At 51.1% G+C, this 22514-nt stretch overlaps 5 protein-coding genes across 5 annotated transcripts; 3 read left to right on the forward strand and 2 right to left on the reverse strand.

Annotated features, from left to right (window-relative positions):
• Nucleotides 1-277: 277 nt before the first annotated feature.
• On the forward strand, nt 278-3582 carry CDV56_104609 (uncharacterized protein; the record flags this gene model as incomplete). Its single annotated transcript, XM_026758228.1, has 2 exons — nt 278-699; nt 756-3582. The coding sequence occupies 2 exons, from the start codon at nt 278-280 to the stop codon at nt 3580-3582; spliced, it is 3249 nt and encodes a 1082-aa protein (XP_026615911.1).
• A 786-nt stretch (nt 3583-4368) lies between these two features.
• Nucleotides 4369-10732, reverse strand: aarA (L-aminoadipate-semialdehyde dehydrogenase; the record flags this gene model as incomplete). The annotated part of the gene is made up of 5 exons (XM_026758574.1): nt 4369-4997; nt 6285-6577; nt 6644-6968; nt 7036-10315; nt 10364-10732. 5 exons carry the CDS (start codon nt 10730-10732, stop codon nt 4369-4371), a joined length of 4896 nt encoding a protein of 1631 aa, XP_026615912.1.
• Nucleotides 10733-11428: 696 nt separating this feature from the next.
• On the forward strand, nt 11429-13310 carry CDV56_105502 (uncharacterized protein; the record flags this gene model as incomplete). The annotated part of the gene is made up of 2 exons (XM_026759121.1): nt 11429-13167; nt 13235-13310. 2 exons carry the CDS (start codon nt 11429-11431, stop codon nt 13308-13310), a joined length of 1815 nt encoding a protein of 604 aa, XP_026615913.1.
• A 742-nt stretch (nt 13311-14052) lies between these two features.
• On the forward strand, nt 14053-18299 carry CDV56_105705 (putative xanthine dehydrogenase HxA; the record flags this gene model as incomplete). The annotated part of the gene is made up of 4 exons (XM_026759324.1): nt 14053-14286; nt 14336-14539; nt 14604-16561; nt 16616-18299. 4 exons carry the CDS (start codon nt 14053-14055, stop codon nt 18297-18299), a joined length of 4080 nt encoding a protein of 1359 aa, XP_026615914.1.
• A 438-nt stretch (nt 18300-18737) lies between these two features.
• prm1 (pheromone-regulated protein PRM1) lies at nt 18738-20960 on the reverse strand (the record flags this gene model as incomplete). Its single annotated transcript, XM_026759656.1, has 1 exon — nt 18738-20960. The coding sequence occupies one exon, from the start codon at nt 20958-20960 to the stop codon at nt 18738-18740; it is 2223 nt and encodes a 740-aa protein (XP_026615915.1).
• Between the last annotated feature and the right edge of the window lie 1554 nt (nt 20961-22514).

Here is a 22514-nt window from a genome sequence, read left to right on the forward strand (position 1 = left end):
CCAATTAGCATTCAGAGATTGTATGTAGCAGGTCACGTGACTGCCGAGGACTTTTGCACCACACCTCCGTACATCTTCAATTCTGGATGATCGCCAAAGTTCATGTTGAATATGCCTGTCACATCAGAAGGGAGAAAACACACAAAAGGACCGCGATGGAGAAATTATTTTCGCCCAATCGCTGGATGCCAGCTGCCAAGCCTTCAGCCTCGTCGGCGCATACATAATACCTAGCTGACCACTCATCTCAAAAGCACACGTAGGTCGGTCGATAGCAATGGATGCGGTGGCAATCATCGGTCTGGTATCCAATATCATATCCTTCATCGACTTCGGATCTAAATTCGTCAAAGAGGCGCGCGAAATCTACAACTCTGCCTCGGGGGTTACAGGAGATGCTCTCAGCCATGGGCTCATTGCAGGGGAAATGCGGAAATTCGCCGATGACCTCGTGCCATCGGGTCAACCTGTTAACAAGAAGGACAAAGCGATATGTGATCTCGCAAAAGAATGCAAGAGTGTGGCGGAAGATATATTGAAACTCTTGGATAAGATAAAGCCGAAAGGGTCCAATTCGAGCTTCCAGAGCGTCCGCAGTGCGATTAAAGGGCTAAGGTATGAAAAGGACATATCGAACATGCAGGACAAATTGGAAAAGTGCCGAAGTCAACTGGGATTGCAACTCCACTATGCCACAAGGTGCGCGTTTATCTCTCATTGGTTCAAATGGAGAGCAAGTTCGCTGATTTGAGAAGCTCCGAAATCAAAGATCAGCTGGAGATACTTGTGAAGAATTCCCAGGAGGATGGCACTCGGATTGTGATGCTCCAGCAGCAGGTGCAAGAACTTCACCAGAATGTGAAGACAAGTGATCTATGGTTGCGACAGGGAGTCCAGAATCTGCTGCAATTATCAGAGGACTCTTATACCGCATTAATAGCACAGCGTTTACTCGACAGTCTCAGATTTGATGAGATGGACGACCGATTCCAGGCAGTCGCACGTGCTCATGAGAAGACATTTGGATGGATATTCAACAGTCATGATGGACATGATGAGAACAGCATAATGGATGAGCATTCTGAGCACAGTTCTGATGATGGCTACGATGTGGTTGATGAAAGTGGTGTGAGTGATGATGATACGCATGAAGAGGACCCCTATCGCACCACTGCCCGGAAATCCTTTCTTTCGTGGCTGACATACGGTCATGGCATTTTCCATATCTCAGGCAAGTTAGGATCCGGTAAATCCACCCTGATGAAGTTTCTCTACACAGATTCCCGCACCCAAAAGATGTTAAGAAAGTGGGCTGGCTTGGGAACGCTGGTCATGGCAAGCTTTTTTTTCTGGAAACCGGGATCCCAATTGCAAAAAACCACAACGGGCCTTTTGCGTTCACTTCTTTACCAGGCCCTTTCAAAAGTGCCAAGCCTGATCCCAGAGATCCTACCTGAACAATGGAAAGAAATCACGTCGAGACCATGGCAGGTGTATGCGAAAATTGATTTCTCACCGGACAGTCTTCGGGGAGCACTGGTTCGCCTGATTGATAGTCAATCTGAGGATCTTCGGATCTGCTTCTTTATCGATGGTCTCGACGAGCGTGACGAGATGTCCGTGGACGATGATAACCGGGCTATGGTCAATAACCTGTGCCGCTGGTGCAACGAAACATCTGGGCGTATAAAAATCTGTGTTTCTAGCAGGGAAGATAATGTTTTTATGGAACACTTCCCTGATGAAAGCCGGATTCGCATGCAATATCTTACACAAGAGGACATGAGAATTTATATTCATGACAGATTGCGCTTCATACGATCTTCAGATCATTCGGAGGATATAATCTATTCCATCTATTATAAGGCTGATGGGATATTTCTATGGGTGGCTTTGGTCACAAAACGATTGAACGATCTCCATGAGAATGGGGCCAGCTGGAGAAGACTCAGGGAGGAGCTTGATCATGCTCCTCAAGGATTGAGTGCCCTCTTCGACCACATCTTACAATCACTTGACCCCTCTGACCGGAAGCGGGCGTATCAGACATTCGCAATGATGCGAAAAGCGAGAGAATACCACCGTTCCTTACCGCTGCTCTCTTACCCTTTCATCGACTATTACGATGGAGACTCAGATACTTGCGATTATACACATTGGTGTGCGGAGAATATGTCTGAAATCGATCGTATTGTACAGGCACGCAAGATGCTGATGGGCTACTGTGGAGGTTTGGTCGAGGCGGATCCTCAAAGTTCCGAACCATTGACCATGTCCTTCACACATCGTTCTGTGCCAGAGTTTCTCAATTCAATGAAACCAAAGGATATGGAGAAATCCCTTCGAGGGTTCTGTGCCGAGGATGCCGTTTCCCGGCTTCTTCTTGCCTATCTGTGGGCAAGAGATACATCGGAATGTGAGGACTACGCTTTCGGACACTACAGTTGGCTCAGTTCACTGACCCGCGAGATAATGGAAATGAGGAAACACGGGAAGATTGGGAGAGCCCCATTTCTTTTCGAGGAACAACTTGAGCTTGCTCTTGCCCGGCTGGGAGTGAGAAGTATCACAGAGCAAGATAATTACAAAAGCATCTTACTTAATATTGACGATGCACTTTTTTTGACCGAAGTCGCAACATTTCACAAGGGTCCTGAAACAAAGTCCTATCATATATGCAACCCTTACCTGCTCGCAGCATGCCTTGGGGATTTCGCTTATGTGCTGTGGAAAGTGACACACGATCCTTTGGTCACAAGCACCCCTTTGCAGAGAATTCTCCTCTTCTACTGCATTTTATATTCAGGCATAGAAGACGACTCAGCGAGAGTCCGCCGGATTCTTGACATATTACTGGAAAAGGGCCTTAAACCACAGACGATGACGAGTCTAGGGCCGGGACTAAGCCGCGATAACAGGATCGACCACCTTGAGGTCACTGTTTGGCAGCATTTGATCATACACTTTCTTCTCACTGTTGCCGATCGAGAAGATATGACCACCTCTTCACACGGCATCTGTTGGAAGTGGGCTTTAGAAAACAAAGCTGATCCTCATTTTGCGGTGTGCATCCCTAGGGAAAAGATCCAAGGCCACCACTATTATAGCGATCAAAAGACGACGCTGATTCTTGGGAAAGATAAACGCCGACTGGACGGCGTTCCCATGTCAATCAGCTTTCCCTCGCCGATTACGTCTGAGAAATACCCGGACCCGGAAGGCACCGGTATTCGGATGACGCTGATTGATATAATCAATGAAGGGAATTTTGAGGATCGGGAAGAGCTGATTGCGTTGGTCGAGCGAAACACCCGGCTTTTGCAGAACGGGCCAGAGGGCACTGAAGACCCCACAGATAAAGGCTCCCCTGGGATAGTTCCAGAGGAAGACTTAGCTGAACAGACGAGTGACATATCTGCCATATTACCAGCAAGCGAAATAGACACCGCGCCAATTGCTCAAAAACAGTCCTCTTACGCAGCCAAAAGAACTTTGGTGATTGTATATCTCCTGGGTAGGTGGTTTGTGTTCTATGATATTATCTCTATTGACAACCTCTTGCAGGCATTCTATCTGGTATAGTTGCTCTCAATCTAGTATCTTTCTTTCTGGGTTGACAGCATTTGATATTTTGAACACGAGAACCATAGCCATATTCCAAAGAAGAGACGCCCATGTCTATATGATTGAAGCTAAAGCATTGCCCGGGAAGGCTGTGCTAGCCAATTTCTTTTTGAAGAAGCTGGATCGATGGCAGACGAGTATTGAATTTCCGTAAGCCTCAACTCGTCCGACACAAACCCGCTTCGGCCGGAACTATACCCCAAACGGCAACGGTCGGGCCCGAAACTCAGGCCACAAGGTTCTCCTCCCCGAATCATGGCCTAAGCAGATTGCCTAGCAGGGAATAAGTTGCATGCATCCTCTGGGACGGCGTAGATAGTTGCTCCGTATTTAGTAGAGTCGGAATAATCCAAATCCTGTACCTTTTGCTAGTCGTTTCAGAATCGAATTTTCTTTCTCTTTCCTTCCTCTCCATTCCTGCATCTGTGCTTCATCTCCAGTCTGTGTCTGTGCCTTCACGGGATAATGATGCTTTCTTGAGAGCTACGACGTCTGCGAGGCCAACTATCGTTGACGTGGCTTCCCCTACTGGACTTGCAGTTGGACTTCTCAATGAGGTCGATCGTCTTATATTCACAACTTTGATCTAGGTATTATAACTATATACATCCCGCGAACTAAGCACACTCCGATATTGACCGTTTCCCTTCCAATCAACAGTCACAGACGATCAATATCCGACCGAAATGGAACTCGAAAATCGCTGAAATCGAACACACACAACACAATGAAGATGCCTGACGCCTAAGCCTCGGTCTTGAACGATGTCAATCGTGCCTTGATCGCGTCCTCGGGCTCAGCGGTGTCCAACTCCCGAAGGACACCAGATCCGACATCATAGATGAGCCCGTGCACCTGAAGGCCCCGCTCCTGAATCGCCTCCAGCACGACGCTCTTCTGCATCAATGCCTTCAGGCCCTCCTTGACGTTCAGCTCGGCCAGCTTGACGACGGCCTCGTCGTCGGACAGAGATTGCAGGTCAGCGAGGTGCTGCTCACGGAGCTGCCGCAGGGGTATCAGCCAGGGGTCGAGGATACCCAGGCCCTTGTTGCCCAGTGCAGCGGCGACACCTCCACACTTGGTGTGTCCACAGATTACGACGTGCTTAACGCGAAGATGACGCACGGCATACTCGATGACGGCGCCCGAGCTGAGATCGGCAGGGTGGATCACGTTGGCAATGTTACGGTGGGTGAAGACATCACCGGGCAAAAGGCCTAAGATGGTGGTCTCGGGGCAGCGGGAGTCGGAGCAGCCGATCCAGAGAATTTCAGGCTGTTGACCGACGGCAAGTGTGGGAAGCAGCTCAGGGTGCTCCTGGGAGGTCTGGGCCGCCCATTCCTTGTTCTTGGAGAGCAAGGTAGAGAATTTGTCTGGAAGTGAGTCATTATTAGCACTCGTTTGGGCTTCCGATTTTTGACTCGATCGCAACGGCGCAGATGTGGAACAGGGCGAGCGATGCATTAAGCTGACGGTGGAGGTTGGACACGGATGTGCGCTCTGAGACGATGGAGGATATACGCCTGCTCCGCGACCCCGAAATGCTCGTGCGACTGCCGTCGGTAAAGAACGAGCATTGGAGCGCGGTAACAGCCTCGTGATGTTCATTGTGAAAATCACAAATGTACAGCGACTATTTTGAGGATTGGGTTGCTGTTTGCGATGCACAATGGGAGTGGGGGAAGATCCGATGGAAAGCGATCGAAGGGGAAAAAAAAAAGAAAAAATACGGGAAGGGGAAAAACGGAAAAAGGACAGACGGGCAACTCAGACAACCGCCGCCAACCGATCGGAAATCGAGACTTCCTATCTGATCTTCCTTGGAAGGATAGTCGTCGAGAAATTGACAAGATCCAAATGATGCGAAAGGGTCGAGGGGGAGAGAAACAAGATCAGGGTTCAGGAACAGCATCCGCAGACGCCAAGAAAGGAAATGCGAACGTACCTGAGTGACTCATTTTGTCGCAACGAGGGTCTATCACCAATCGAGGGGATGGGATCACGACAGCAGTTTCAGAGAAGTTGGAAGATGAGAATATTCGTGAGGGAGATCAGGAGAGATAAATGACCTGGTCGAGAGGGAGATTTAAATGTTGGACAGTTGGCGACGGAATTGTCGATGGCGTCGCGGGGGACCACGCAAAAGCAACCCACGTTAATTGTCCGGTGAGCCGGAAACCTGCGAACGGCATCGCGGCAATGCTTTGAGCCCCCTGACCATCAATCAGCTCTCTCATCGCGATCGCATGATATTGCCTGTAACAGGTGCTCTGTATCTACCATATCGCCATATGTGGCTTGCTTCAATCTAGCAATTACCTGATGTTCCTGTCGCTTTTCCAGCATCACCCGAGTTTCATGTGTCCGACGGGTGGATCTCAGGAGTCAAAAGTGAGCGATTTCAATTCAGCCGCTCTATCCATGCCAATAATAGAGATGAATTCCAGTTCGGGAAATATGACAGCTACGGGGCAACTTCTGAATTACTATCTACAGTAGTATCTCTGAAAATCGCGCAGTCTCCTTTTATTTCCTCCCTTCTATATATACATCATCCACTCATAATTTTACTGCCCATGCTGAACCGCTCGTTTTATACACCGAAATGAAATGACATCAAACCCATATAAACGCGCTGAGAGAATCTTCTCAAGAACTACCTCCACGTCCTCCGACGTTCGTCAGAGCCTGCTTCTGATCTTCGCTGAGCTGGACCTCAGGCAATGGACGGGCCCCGGTCGCAGAGGCAGATGGTGGGGGTAGGAATCCGATCGTAACGAGGTAGGAAGCGTAGAGACCGACGAGCTCCTCGGTCACGCCAGCGCCAGCGGAGGCATCGATGCCGGACCAGGCGGCATCCGCACGCAGGGAAGCAGCAGCGTGAACGTCATCCAGCTCGGGAGCCTTAGTGTTAGAGGGCAGGTCCGCCGTCACGAAGTGATAGAGGGGCATACTGAGGCAGCAGTTAGTATGTGTTTTGCCCCTGTCTGTAACAAAAATCTCCAAACGGGTGACTTACAGTGCGTGCTGGGACTCGGGATCATCGTGCTTTCCGTCATTGACGTAGTGCTCCAGAGACATCTTCCATGGGACGTAGTCGACTTGGGGTACGTCGTATCCGTAGGCCTGCAGAGCGCCCAGGAACTGGTTGAAACGAAGCCTGGGGTGTCCGGTCACCTGTGCGACACCGATTGGCGTGCAAGGGGGCTGGAAGGCACCGGCGATGACGACGCGAGCAACGTGGTCGACGGGCACCATGTTGACAGTGTTGTGGATGTTGGGACGAGCAGAAAGCTGGATGCATCCCTTCAACATTCGAATGAGGAAATCGTCCGTGTTCGTGGCTAGAGAGTTAATGTGGGTCAGTTTTCAATCTTGAACACAAAAAACTGGTTGGGGTATGATGCTTACTTCCGGTCTTGGAGTCACCAAGAACGTAACCAGGACGAACAATGGTTCCCTTCAAGCCTCTCCGGCCGGCCTCTCTGACGAGGTACTCACCAGCCCACTTGCTCTGTCCATAACCAGTTCCCAGTCCGACGCTGCTGCCCTCCAGATCGTCCTCCTCGCTGATACCCGCACCGCCGGCCGCAATGCTACGTTCCGACTCAAGGACGTAATGGTCATTGTCGAGGACACTGGTCGAGCTGACAAAAGAGAACTGCTTGGGCTTGCCGCTAGCACAAAGCTTCAAGGCGTCAATAGTGCCCAGAACGTTGGCTGGCTTGAGAGTAGAGTAAGGATACACCCAGTGGACAAGAGCACCGTTGTGGATCACAGCATCCACACGTTCTGTCAGATCATTCCACAGCGCCTCGGACAGACCGAATCGTGGCTCTCCCAGGTTACCACAGACGCACTGCAGCCTGCTAGTCCATGATTCGTCCCAGAAACCATACGCTCTGCAAGTAGATCGAATGCGATCGAGAGCCTGCTCGTCGCTCTTACCACGAACGAGCGCCACGACTCTTGCCATAGGCGACTTACGAGTGAGAAGATCTCGGAGGATGTGTGCACCGAGGAATCCAGTTGCACCGGTTAGGAACACGGTAGGTTCGCCCGAGAGCATGTCCTCGGTACGTTCAGGGAAGGACTTGGGCAAGGTGTCCACCAGCTTCCTGGCATCCTTGGAATATTCGTCATCAGCTTCGTTGGAGGTGGCCAGAGTATCTGCGGTGGCATCAGCCTCGTTGGCATTACTTGCGAAGGACTCGAAGTTGACCAAGCGATCGATTTCGGCAGCGAACCCTCTGAGGGTAGGGCTACGGAAGATAGCATTCATGCTGATGTCGATTCCGCGCCACTTGCGTCTCAGATCGAAGAACATCTGTTGCGCCAGGATACTGTGTCCTCCCAGATCGAAGAATGAATCGTCGGGTCCAATCATGCGAGCGGTGACATTGGAAATGCGGTTAGCCCAGATCTGGGCCAAAACCTGCTCGGTCTCGGACAGAGCCTGCAGGACGGATGATCTGCGGCGAGGCGCTGCCGCACTGAGCTCGGCAGTATCAGGGAACGGCAATGCAGGCTTGTCGATCTTGCCGTTGGGATTCAGAGGCATTCGCTTCAGAGGAATGAAAACCGTCGGCACTGCGTATGCAGGGAGCTTGCTGCGTAAGTGTTCCCGAGCGTCATCGCGAAGAGGCCGGAATCGTCTGAGCATGCCAACCATTCCTTCGGCAGAATCATCATCCTTGAGGCCCTTGCTTTCGAGCCACGAGGACCACTTGCTCATATCGGGCACGAAGTAGCTGACCAAAGTCGGCTCCTCGAACTTGTCCCTTCGCACCAGGGTGACATTCTCCCGGACAAGCGGATGCCGAGAAAGGTGCGTATCGATCTCGCCAAGTTCAATGCGGAACCCTCGGATCTTGACCTGATCGTCAGCACGCCCGGAACATTCAACATCGCCCGAAGGAGTGTATCTGCCCAGATCTCCACTGCGGTACAAGCGATCTCTGGGTCCGACGTAGAATTGCCTCCAGGGCTCGTTTGCGCCCTGGCTTTCAGCCTTGTCCTTCTCGACCCATGTCTGCGGATCAACGAACCAGTTGGTGAGGAATTTCTTCTGGTTCAATTCCTCATTGCTCAGGTAACCCTCAGCCAGGCCACCCGCACGAACGTAGATTTCACCAACTTCGCCAATGGCGCAAATGCGGCTAGGGTCGAACCGATTGACAACCAACATCTGCACGTCAACCATTCCGCGACCCGCGGGAATGACGTCCTTCATAGTATCCAGGAAGCCCTCCTGGCTAGAGTAGCTGGGGATTTCATAGTAACTGACCGCACGCTGAGTCTCGGTGGTTCCGTACATGTTGACAATGTTGACATTAGGAGCCAAGGCCTGCAGAGAACGGCAGTCTCGCTTGATCAGAATATCACCAACGAAGAAAGCATGATGAAGAGCAGGGAACTGTGCAGAGGCCCCACCGACGAGGATTTGACCCATTGCAGGTGTCAAGTGGGTAACAGTAGCGCTATACTCGCGCATCCACTCAGCGAGTCTCTCGTTCTGAATATCCTCACGAGCCGGAACCAACAGCTGGGCTCCCAGGAAGAGGGGCGTGAAGATATCTCGCTGAATAGGATCGTGAGCGATACCACTCAGCATAGTGAAACGATCATCGGGGGTAAGCTTGAAGGTCTCGGACATCCAGGGGAAGTAGTATGCCAGAGAGAAATGACGTCCTCTGACGCCCTTTGGTCTACCCTCAGAACCGGAGGTGAATGACAGAGTCGGGGTCGAGTCGGGACCGACCACGACGCCTACCGGCTTGGACTTCAAAGAGACTTGGTTGGCGAGGACATCTTGACCATCGACAGATCCTCCAACCAAAGTACCGTCATCACGCAGTGCGAGCGCGGGAATCTCGGTCCGCAGCTCGAGGTTCTCATCGATGAAAGAACGAACAAGCTGAGTCAGTTCGCCGGCTTCCTTGGTGGCCTTCGCGATGTTAATGAGCGCTCGCGGGCGGGCGACATCGAGGTAGATGCACTGTCTCTCAGGCGGGTAGGCAGGATCGATGACCGAGAAGGTTGCACCGGCCTTGAGAATACCCATGACAGCTACCACAAGGTCAACGCCACGGTAGGCATAGACCATGACAACATCTCCCCTCTCGATGCCAGCCTGGACCAGGTGATGGCCAAGGATATTGGACGCCTCATTGATTTGCCTGTAGGTGAATTCACGGTGAGGAGACTGCTCCGACTTGGTCTCCACCACACAAAGCCTGTCCGGATGCTTCTCGGCATTCTGTGCAAAGATATCATGGATAGCTCCGCGAAAGTTGGACCAATGCAGATCCGATGTGGGGTCTGGTAGCAGCGACCGCTGATCCTCCGTCATGAAATCAATTCTTCCAATCGTCTCCTCGGGGTTGCTAGAGGCGTTCTGCACAATCTGCGCAAGCTGCTTCAGAATGATAGCAATCCTGGCGCTTGAGAACAGACGCTGATTGTAGTATGCACCCAGCTCCGTCTCCGTCGTAGACCCATTCGCGTTTGCAACATTGACAACCAGGTCGGTAGTTTCGAAGGTGTTGGCAGGGTATTCTTGTGATGAGGCAGGGGCATCGTAGGCAGCGAAGCGAAACAAAATCGGGGCACGTTCTGACTTGGTCTTGTCCTGAATGTAGGACCGTAGACTTCCCAACGGAACTATATCGGCAGCTCCTTGATTGAATGCCTGTTAGACGGTCAGAGATGGCCAACAATGAACGACAGTACCACATACACTCTCGACTTTAGAGTATAGCTGTTGGAAGGTCTCCGACTGTCCAATTGAGACCCGCAAGACAAATGGCCGGCCATCTTCTGCTGAGCTGGTTGCGACAGCGATATCCTCATCGCCGGTCAAACGAGCTACGAGGACAACAAAAGCAGTCAAGAAAGCAATGAATCCGGATGATGATCCAGAGATCTTCTGCAATCCTGCTTGCACATCCTTTGACAGCTTGAGGGATTCAAAGGCCTCAATTGCTCTCTTCAGATCCGCCTTTTGGTTCTCGGGATAGTCCCGCGTCAGAGGAGACACTGTTAAATTTTGAAGCCTCTGCGCCCATCTCTCGAGACGATCTTGTAAGGAGGCTGTTTCAACACCCATATTTGCGGTCAAGATGCCCAAAACTCTGTTTGGGCCCTCAACTTACACAACAGGGGATGAATATTATTCAGAGACGGAGTAGAAGAATAATATGATGAGTCAAGAGGGGCATCTGAGAGAAAAGTGCCGATTTCGCTGGCACAAGCCCCACAATCATCTTTCTGTCGCTGTCACCGCCTTTTGGGGTTATCGGGATTGGATGCCTAAGGCCGATATTCTACCTGAGGCATTCAGGCATCAAGGCAGCAGGGCACCTAGATCTGGCACTGCCACTGCTCGCCGCATTAGGACTAGCGTACTCCCTACCTCATGGATGCGGCTGTGCAGGTACCTGGTACCTAACTCGTTTAAGCTGCGACCATACTGTTCTTGGGTCCAAAGTACCTCAGTCCTTGATGAGGTGGTACGGAAGATCAAGGTCTACGGAGTACGCTGTACGGATACGAATGGACCTCACAGTATCAGCACTGGTTCAGCTCTGCTCATTACTTGCGATGACCTGAGTATTCGTCTTGTTTTTGTCGTTGACTCGTTGCAAATGTAATTGTTATGCCGATCTGCTTTGACTGAGAAATTTCCACTTGAATAACCGCAATCCCGACCGCAGCGTCGTTCTTTACACACTCTTTTTCAGGAGTCCGACCCCTGTCCTGTCGTAACCATCAGAATCTGCTCTCTCTCTAGGAAGAGAGAAAGATGATTCCACATCGAAGCACCGCTCTCCTGACCATTATCGTTTTTGTCGCCCTCGTACTGGTAATATTCTCCTCCTCCCCTAGTTCCGCCGCATCACCCTCTGGGGAAGAAGTGGTCACTGGCCCAGCGAAATATGTTCCCCGGCCTAAGCTCCCGTCTCTGAGCGACTATCACCTGCCATTCTTCCGGCCAGCTTCCCATAAGCCGCCGGAACAGAAGAATAGTACCAGCGGCGAGTCGAAATGGTTCAGCAACTTTGCGTGGATCAACCCTTTTTCGTCGTCCATCACGCTCGATGAGAACCGTTCCGTACTGCCTCCGCTTCGAGAGAGGCCCTTCATCTACACCTATTACGAATCGAATCACGGAGATAATAAGGATGCGGAGAATGCTGATGCGCAGCTTCTTCTCGCCTGGCGTCGGGCTTGGTTCGCTCAGGGGTTCAGGCCGGTCGTGCTCGGCCGTGGAGAGGCGATGAACAATCAGCTCTACGAGATGGTGCAGACCTCGAAAGTCAGTGAAGATCTTGAGAATGACTTGTTCAGATGGCTTGCCTGGGGACATATGGGCACCGGATTACTTGCCGATTGGCGTTGTTTCCCAATGGCGCGATACGATGATCCGCTGCTGTCTTACTTGCGACGGGGGGTCGATCCTGCGCAGATTACACGATTCGACCACATTGGCAGTGCTCTTTTCGCTGGCGAGAAGACACGTATCAACGATGCTCTCAAGAATGTGGTCCAAAATGCCCTCAAGAGTGCGGACGAAAAGGCGAGATCCATGTTGGACATCATGTCCGCGGAGACTTTCAAGGTCGAACAGCCGAGCGCTCTGGCTTTCTACACCTCTGCTACAATCACCACTCACTATCCGACACTCGCAGAGAAGATCGTTTCATCGCCGACCGCTGGAAGGCTCGCACTCGTCGAGCTGATCAACTCCCATCTACATAGCACGTTCCAGAACTCCTTCCAAGCCGGTATTGCTGTTTTGAAGCCCTTCCCTGAGCATACGACCGCCCTAGTGGAACCCGCCTTGCGCCTTGCCAGAGCCCTCGGTCAATGCCCGAGCTCGCCCATGCCCGATTCTTGCCCTCCAAATCTTCAAAAATGCCACCCGTGCAACCCTGACCGGCCGATGCATATCAGCCAGCCCGCTACCTACAAGAACTCATCGCACGTTTTTACGATAGGCACTCTCCCCCACCCATACACTCTGATTAGCCTGCAGCAGGGATCTGAGGAAGTGACCACTCGGCATATCCGCCGCGAAACTGAACGCGACCCATGGCTGACGGAAGTGACTAAAGACCGATTGAGCAGTGAGCTTGGAGGTTCTGCCCGAGCGGTCGTGCTGAAGCAGGCAGTTGCAGATGATTCGGCAATTGGCACTTCCTTGTGGATGACTGTGGAATCATTGCCAGCCGACGGTGGCCAGGTCCTGCCTTCTGAACTTCTGGACGAATTCGAGTGGCAGTTTGGATTCAAGATCCCTCGCAGCAGCCCCGCCGAAACTAAAAAAGAAGGCGGAACGAAAGAGTCTACGCAAAATGCCAACAAAGAGTCTATGCAGAACGCCAACCCAAGCAAACAGGGCATTCAGAAAGAGTATGATCTAATCACAAAGGCAAGGGAAGTCTTGAAGAGCAAGGAGACCAACAGGATTGGTATCAAAGACGTGGCTGAAGCTTGGAACCTGGCGGACACTGAAATCTGGCGCTTCGTCAGAGCTTATCGGTTCGTGCTTCCATATCCCTTATACATGGCGTACATGAGTTCATTGACTAATGTCTACTCCAAATAGGGCCCGAAGCGTCGTTGAGCGCAAGAAATGGGAGGAAGAAGAGAAGGATTTCGTTGGTGCTAGGCCCAAAGAATAGAGGGTCAATTGAAAAGCGTCTTTCATTGTTGAACATTGTCTCATGGCTCGCGTTTCTTTTGATACTCTGGAAAGCTTCTTACTTCTGAGATATACTTCTATCGTCTTGTGTTATAATATCCGTGTTTATATGGGCAATGACCCGGGTGAGCATATGGGTTGGCGTTGCTGACTGAGATAATAATAAAGGACCAGTGATGTTCAATCGATTCGATATACACACGTGCCTAACAATCTGAGAATAATGAATACTAGGTACCTAGGTAGATACCCCGAGTACTCTGTTCCTCGGCTTGTCTCGCAGTATTGCTCCCCATTGGCAGGAACTCCAACCGTGGATGGAGGCCGTTGCTTTCCGCTGTCCAACTGCTCATCGGATGGTGGCGATCCCCGCAAGGGGGGCGATAACGAGTGGGGTGAGCCAAGCGATAAGAGGCGATAACTACTACTAGTACGGAGTACATGGCATCCCACCACGTACCTACGTATCTTATCCAGATCACGCTAGGTGATGGATTCATCTGCTGCTGCTTGAATTATCGTTGACAAACCAATTGCTCATAAACTGGATCCGACTGATTGTTGATCTGTCTCTTCTATCCTCCGGCGGACTAATGCATACCAGCTTCTCCGTCTGACTCTACAGTCTACACAAACGAAGCTATCGCCTGCGCTGGGCGAGCTCTCCTTGACAGCATCTAAAGATAGAGAACCCAGACTTTGAACCCCGTTTGAGGCTCGCAATGGCGCCTGGAATCTTGACGTCGCCGGATGTGGAGGAGAAGCCCTCCAAGGCTGTTTCATTGGCCCAGTTGACCGAGGACTGGGATGACACAATTCGTTTCTACCTCAATGGCACAAAAGTCATACTCGATAACGTCGATCCAGAGCTCACCCTGTTAGAATACTTAAGAGGGATAGGGCTGACGGGAACTAAGCTGGGTTGTGCAGAGGGAGGCTGCGGTGCCTGCACCGTTGTAAGTCAGGATGACCTGTCTTTGTCCCAGGAATTCTAAATCCGTACAGGTTGTCTCCCACATCAACCCAACAACCAAGAAGATCTACCATGCATCTGTCAATGCTTGCCTGGCGCCGGTGATAAGTGTGGATGGGAAGCATGTTATGACGGTTGAGGGCATCGGGAATGTGAAGAACCCCCACGCAATTCAGCAGCGGCTGGCGATTGGAAATGGCAGTCAGTGTGGCTTTTGTACACCTGGAATTGTCATGGTATGATCTTCGTACACCAAAAGATCTCCGTTGATTAGGCTGAGCTGATTGATCGATATTCTAGAGCCTCTACGCACTTCTTCGCAATAACCCCGAGCCCTCGCAACACGCGGTCGAAGAAGCTTTTGACGGGAACCTTTGTCGCTGTACGGGGTACAGACCGATCTTGGACGCCGCCCACAGTTTTACAGCCGCAAATATATGTGGGAAAGCAAGTGCCAACGGTGGAACAGGTTGCTGCATGGAAAAACAGAATGGTACCGGAGGATGCTGCAAACAGTCGTCAAACGAGGACAGCAATGATGGCAGTTTCCCAAAATTTACACCCCCTGACTTTATCAAATACGATCCAGGGACGGAATTGATATTCCCACCGGCTCTCAAGAAGCACGAGTTTCGACCCGTCGTCTTCGGCAACAAGAAAAAGAAGTGGTACAGGCCTGTCACTGTGCAGCAACTATTGGAGATCAAAAGCGCACACCCTGCGTCCAAAATCATCGGTGGAAGTACGGAGACTCAGATCGAGGTGAAGTTCAAGGCAATGAAATATAATGCGTCTGTTTACGTGGGCGACATTCCAGAACTTCGTCAATACTCTCTCAAAGACGACCATCTTGAACTCGGAGCCAATGTCTCTCTCACGGATTTGGAGTCAATTTGTGACGAAGCTGTTCAAAAGTACGGCCCGGTACAAGGTCAGCCGTTCAAAGCCATCAAGAAACAACTTCGGTATTTCGCAGGAAGGCAGATTAGGAATGTTGCGTCCCCCGCGGGTAATCTGGCCACGGCATCTCCCATCTCCGATTTAAATCCTGTGTTCGTCGCTACGAACACTGTTCTCATCGCCAAGTCTTTGAGAGGGGAAACCGAGATCCCCATGGGCCAGTTCTTTCAGGGTTACCGGTTGACTGCCCTTCCAGAAGATGCCATCATTGCAAGCTTGCGTATTCCGATCTCGTCCAAACAGGGAGAATACATTCGGGCTTATAAACAGTCAAAGAGAAAGGATGATGACATCGCCATTGTCAACGCCGCTCTGCGTGTGTCACTTTCTCCTTCGAATGACGTGACGAGTGTGAACCTCGTTTTTGGTGGCCTAGCACCCATGACGGTATCCGCACGCAACGCAGAGTCTTTCTTGATCGGCAAGAAATTCATGAACCCTGCGACGCTCGAGGGGACCATGAGTGCTTTGGAACGCGACTTTGACCTAAAGCATAGCGTCCCTGGTGGGATGGCAACTTATCGCAGGTCTCTAGCCCTTGGATTCTTCTACCGATTCTATCACGATGTGCTCTCTGAGATTGAGGTCAAAGATACAGATGTTGACGAGGATGTCATTGCTGAGATTGAAAGAGCTATTTCCTCAGGGCAGAAAGACCACGAGTCCTCGAAGGCCTACCAGCAGAGAATTCTAGGTAAAGCTACGCCTCACGTGTCTGCGTTGAAGCAAGCCACCGGAGAAGCGCAGTATACGGATGATATCCCTGCGCAGAAGAATGAACTGTACGGCTGCCTGGTCCTCTCGACCAAGGCTCGTGCGAAGATTGTCAGTGTCGACACTGCAGCCGCATTAGATATCCCCGGAGTCTATGACTATGTGGACCACAGGGACCTTCCTAACCCTCAAGCCAATTGGTGGGGTGCTCCAAAGAGCGATGAAGTATTTTTCGCAGTGGACGAAGTCATGACTGCTGGCCAGCCCATTGGCATGATACTTGCGAGCTCTGCTAAGATTGCCGAAGAGGCTTCACGAGCTGTGAAGATCGAGTATGAAGAACTGCCCGCAATCCTCACAATTGAGGAGGCAATCGAAGCCGAATCATTTTTTGACCACTTCCGCTTTATCAAGTGCGGTGACACCGAGAAAGCTTTCAAGGAAGCGGATCGCGTATTTCATGGAGCATCGAGAATGGGTGGCCAAGAGCATTTCTATCTGGAAACTCAGGCTTGCGTAGCCATCCCGAAACCCGAGGATGGGGAGATGGAGATCTGGAGTGGTACTCAGAATCCCACAGAAACGTGAGTTTTATCCCTTTGTTGCATCCCACTTAGTGCAAGCTGACCCCCCGATAGCCAAACATATGTTGCTCAGGTCACTGGTGTCGCAGCGAACAAGGTTGTTTCTCGAGTCAAACGACTTGGTGGAGGCTTTGGTGGCAAAGAGACGCGGTCTGTTCAACTAGCAGGAATTTGTGCCACAGCGGCCGCAAAGACAAAACGACCCGTTAGATGCATGTTGAATCGGGATGAGGATATCGTCACCTCTGGCCAGCGCCACCCATTCCTCTGTCATTGGAAGGTCGGCGTGACAAAAGAAGGGAAACTCCTCGCACTCGACGCCGACGTATATGCCAACGGAGGCCACACGCAAGATCTGTCTGGCGCAGTTGTGGAAAGAAGTCTCTCCCACATTGATGGAGTTTACAAGATTCCAAACGTTCATGTCCGTGGCCGTGTCTGCAAGACTAATACCGTTTCCAACACTGCCTTCCGTGGGTTTGGTGGCCCTCAGGGCATGTTCTTCGCCGAATCCTTCATGGAAGAGATTGCGGATCATCTTGACATTCCTGTTGAACGATTCCGACTGCAGAATATGTATCAGCCGGGAGACAAAACTCATTTTCACCAGGAGCTCAAAGACTGGCATGTCCCCCTGATGTATAAGCAAGTACTGGAGGAAAGCTCCTACGCGGAACGCCGCAAAGCCGTCGAGGAGTATAACAAGAAACACAAATGGTCCAAGCGTGGAATGGCTATCGTGCCCACAAAGTTTGGCATTTCCTTCACAGCCTTGTTCCTGAACCAGGCCGGCGCATTGGTTCATATCTATCACGACGGCAGCGTCCTAGTCGCCCACGGTGGAGTTGAAATGGGCCAAGGACTGCATACAAAGATGACAATGATTGCAGCGGAAGCACTTGGTGTTCCTCAGTCCGACGTCTTCATCTCGGAGACAGCTACAAACACTGTCGCCAACACATCCTCCACGGCAGCGTCCGCCAGTTCGGACCTCAACGGCTATGCCATCTTCAACGCATGTGAACAGTTGAACGAGCGCCTGCGCCCGTACCGTGAGAAGATGCCCGGGGCCAGCATGAAGGAACTCGCCCATGCAGCCTACTTCGATCGGGTCAACCTTTCCGCTCAGGGCTTCTACCGTACCCCTGATATTGGGTACGTCTGGGGAGAGAACAAGGGGCAAATGTTCTTCTACTTCACCCAGGGCGTGACGGCCGCAGAGGTAGAGATTGACACACTGACCGGCGACTGGACGCCTCTGCGCGCCGACATCAAGATGGACGTCGGACGTACCATCAATCCATCCATCGATTACGGGCAGATTGAGGGCGCTTTCATCCAAGGCCAGGGGCTATTCACCACTGAAGAGAGTCTTTGGCATCGTGCCTCGGGTCAAATCTTTACCAAGGGTCCCGGGAACTACAAGATCCCTGGCTTTAGGGACATTCCACAGGTCTTCAACGTCAGTCTTCTGAAGGACGTCGAGTGGGAGAACCTCCGCACCATCCAGCGATCACGGGGTGTCGGCGAGCCGCCGCTATTCATGGGCAGCGCTGTCTTTTTCGCCATTCGGGATGCTCTCAAAGCTGCGCGCAAGCAGTGGAATGTCAATGAAGTGCTTAGCTTGCAGAGCCCGGCCACACCCGAGCGGATTCGGGTCAGCTGTGCGGATCCCATTATTGAGAGAGTGAGGGTCACGCCTCAAGAAGGAGAGAAGAGTTTCTTCGTCGCAATTTGATCAAGTCTATGGGTGAGAGGGTTTATGATTTACGACATATTGGCTATATATGGCATCAAGGCTTCTGCTTTCTGTTATATTTCCGGATGCAAATTGATATGTATGCATGTTCCAATGCTTGTACAGCAATCATAGCAGTATATGAATGACACGATGCAGTGATTTGGCATTTCTATTGGGGTTCGAGCATCTGTATATCCAGCTCAATGCTCAACAGGTTGGTTCTCATGTGAAGTTATGATTGAAGACATGACATTTGTACGACAGATTGTCGTCTATGGGACGCGAGATGTCAGCGAATGTCGTACAGAATAGATCAATAACATGCATAAATGGGTATGATAGCAACGCTTCACGCCAAAGATGCTAAAATACAGATGAAAAGCATCGGGAAAGAGGACAATGAGACGTCAACGGATCAAAATCCGGATAATCCAGCTAGCGCTTCTCCATGTCATACTCAACATAGCTACTTCCCCGCAGGTCCGAAGCGCCATCCACCTTGAGCGCAGACCCGTAATGTATCTCCCCGGCAAACCCCAACTTCTCATCCTCGTAGTGACCGCTGCTCACGGGGACGGCACTTGAAGCCACCACGGTGCTTGTGGAAGCCTCATACCGAGGAGCCGGGGGTGGAGGCGGCATCGAGCGATTGTTCGTATTCGTGTTTGGAATAGCCGTCAAGGGTACGTCGATGAATCCCCCGGAGTCTGACTCGTGGTGGTTGGCCCGGGATCCTCCTCCCTCACCGCGGCTTCGTTCTCGGACCCAGAACAGACTCAGGGCTCGGATGATGCCGACGAGTGCGATGAATACCCAGATGAGGATAATGACCGCGGATATGATTGTCTCTGTGCGGATGCCGTCCTCGACCTTGTTAACGACTCTGATGACTACCTCGGTGATTTTGTTTGAGGTCTGGTCACCCGCGTCAGCGAGGAAGCTGTCTGAGGCATTGGAGTTATTGCTGGCGATGCTGGCCGCCGCCCCGCGGGAGAAGGTATCGTTTGGAATGAGGGGGAAGTCGATGTGCGCGTGGTCATGGACCCAAGTGAGTCCTTTCTGGATACCTTGGACTTTGAGGCCGACGAGACACTCGAATACATCCATGAGAGGCTCGTAGAGGAGTGTTCCACCGAAGGTGTCATTGAGGACGCCGGTCGTCTTGTCGACGAAAGTGTCCAGCGTATCGTTTAAAGCGGTCGTGCTAGTGTTGACCCAGCCAAGGACGTTCTCGTTCAGGTCTTGGTTCATATGTCCGATGACTCCGTTGGCGTCGTTTGCCCACTCGGCTGAGGCATTCTGTAGGCTGTCGACGACCTTGTCGGCAAACGCGCCGACTTGCGTCGATAGCTCGGGTACGGTCTTCTCGACGGCGTGTAGAAGCAGATATTGACAGAGACAGGAGAGTAGTCCGGCTACTCCGAGACAGAGGACGAACAACGCTGCGGGTGTTGTTGCATAAGCAACCGCCCAGCGTACAAGGATCTGCCTGCGGCTGTTGCTGAACCTGCTCGCGGCTTTGATACCGGCTGCGGCAGTGTACGGTCGAGACACGATGTAGACAACGTCCATGGGGTCATGGGCTTCCTTCCTGACTAGCTGAGAGCGTTCCTTCATTGAGCGCCACCGGCGGATCTCCTGCCATGCCATTGGGACGCAGGCCAGCGTTGCCGCAACGATGAGAACAGCGATGAAAATCTTGCGCGCTGTCATGACCAGATTTGCGACGTTGTCGAAGAACGAGTCTATGCCGTTGTTACCCTCACAGAATGTCAGCTGTTCCTTTGCTGGAATCGGTAGCAAAGATCGGTCGAAAGTGTACGTTCCGAGAGATTCGTTGACGAGCTTTTTGACCTCTTCAAACGGTGTGCGCAAGACGGTTTGAGTAAAATTGTTGACTTCATCGAAAGTCGGAAGTGAGCTATTGAGCTTGTCAAGCCCTTTATCAATTGAAGAAGGCAGTTGGAGGTTCTCCAGCGTGCTGATCGAGCTGTTGAGGTCCAATGTGGGTACACTGGCTCCAAAAGCACTGGCGACGGTGTTAACACCATCAAGAAATTTATTGAATGCGTTTTCGAACGTGCTAACGGCTTTGCCAATGTCGTCACCGACCTCCTTCACAGTGGAATTCAAAAAGTCCGCGGCGTCTTCAATCACGCCCACCGCAACATGTACGCTGCCTCTAACGGCCAGGGTGAAAAGACACAGATAAGTCTGGTACAGCACTTTGATGATGAAGAGGACCAACTCCTCAACACCAGTGATGGTAAGCATCAGCATCGATTTGAGACCGCTCACAGCCTTCTCGACTCCAGTTGCTGTTAGCTCGTTGACACCTTGGGATAAATAATGGGGCATAGAAGCCATCGAGCTACCCATGGATTCGACGCTCGTGCAAGCGGATAGGGCTTCCCGTTTCGCTGTGCTCATGTCCGCCTGCAGACCTGAAGCAGCCAGCAAAACTCTGACCAGGACAAGAAGCAGCAGTATAGTCCATCGGTTGATCCATACTTGCGATAAGCGAGCCCTGAGGCCAAGGTATGGTGTTAGACCGTCCGGAGGCAATGTGATGATATGTCCCTGATTCGGAGTCGGGGCGTGAGCCGCGTAAGGTGGCAGAAGAGGGAATATCGATCGCCCAGTTCTTGAGAATAACATGCTGAAAATCTATATGAAGAACAACTTTGAGCGATAGGCACGCCAGGTGAGGTTTGTAGTCGCAGGCAGAATGTGCAGAAGAGAGATTTTTCAAGAGGAAGTGAAAGGCGAAGCAGAGAAAGAAGAGGGATCCGCAAAGACAGACAAAGAAAATGTTGGCCGGCAACTATTGGCTTCAGAATGAGGAGGATGAATCAGTCTATTGAGATCTCATGATACATGCTCGAGTCTGTTGAAGGTGAATGAAAGAGGCTGTCGTGACAAAGAATAGAAGGGTTAGCGATTGTCAATAAACAACAAAGGAGGCGACAATGACTTAATAAAGCACAATGAATAGAAAAATCAGAGCGGGAAAGGATTTATATCTGCAAGGCAGTTGCCTATTTCCCATTTCAATGGAAATACTCTCTTTCTGACCCGAGCAGACATCTGAGACAGCCATTAGAAGCCTGCCATCGAGCCCGACCACAACCAAGAGGACCAAAAAAAGCAGCCGTGACTCCATAGATCAACATAGATCTAAGGTTTCTGCACCCTGGTCGTTTCATCTTGCGCGAGAAGCTGAGCGGCTCATCTCAGTGGTTTCCTCAGAGCGCTGGCAGGCCAAATATAGCCTCCCAAGGCCGGCGCTTAAGCTGCAGGATCGCTCAACCAATCCTTTGAGTAGTGCAGAAAAACATTGGGCCACTGAAATAGATATCGTGAATAAAGATCTGCTTGGTTTAGTTTGGTGAGGAAGAAGAACAAGAGCTCTTTGTTCGCTGTCTTTGACATCTGCGGTGCTTCTCGTTCCATTTCCCGCTGGCCTGCCGGAGGTTAGGGTATCATCTATCATTTGACTGGATACGAGAGATAGTCGGAGTAATTCGACATGGAAATAAACACTTTGAGAGAGCTACTTGTAATTATTGATGGATATATAATAAGTGCTGTTCCACAACAAAATTCTCAAGATGGCGGACGATGGTTGTAGGATGAAGCAATTACTCTCGCGAGCGCGACTGGAAGAAGCAAACCCCCACGTGATCATATAGACTGCACGTACAATCAGGCAAAATCTTAGACATTTCGATACTAGAAAAATACAGAGTATATGAGGAATGACGAGGGTCATGGACTCGCGAATCTGCCTAGAGGCTTGGGACCAACCGGATATTCGGTTGGCATCCAGGTCTCTGTGACTTTTATAAGCCTAGGTATGGGATGCAGGCAAGTACATTGTAAAGTCCACTATATGCGTTGTCCCATATTCGAGATATGAGCCTCAACACTTGGATGATCAATCGATGATCAATCTCATCTGCTTAGAATGATGAAGTTTGATCGTGACAAGGAGGCTGTTCGATTGTTGTTCATGAAGCCAGCCTCTGCGTCCGCACCTATGGCCACAGGAATAGGAAGATGCTGTTATGGGACTCAAAAGTTACCTGTTGATCATTAATGCTCGTTCAGACGATAATGGTTGACTCTTACAGCCAGCTAAGCTCATCATAACAGTCAATCTTTGCCCATGACCCATTATGTGTACTCAAAAACAGGAGAGAAAGGCAGGAT

The sequence above is a fragment of the Aspergillus thermomutatus genome (assembly GCF_002237265.1).
Source record: "Aspergillus thermomutatus strain HMR AF 39 chromosome Unknown NODE_54, whole genome shotgun sequence".
In the NCBI taxonomy this organism is placed as follows: domain Eukaryota; kingdom Fungi; phylum Ascomycota; class Eurotiomycetes; order Eurotiales; family Aspergillaceae; genus Aspergillus; species Aspergillus thermomutatus.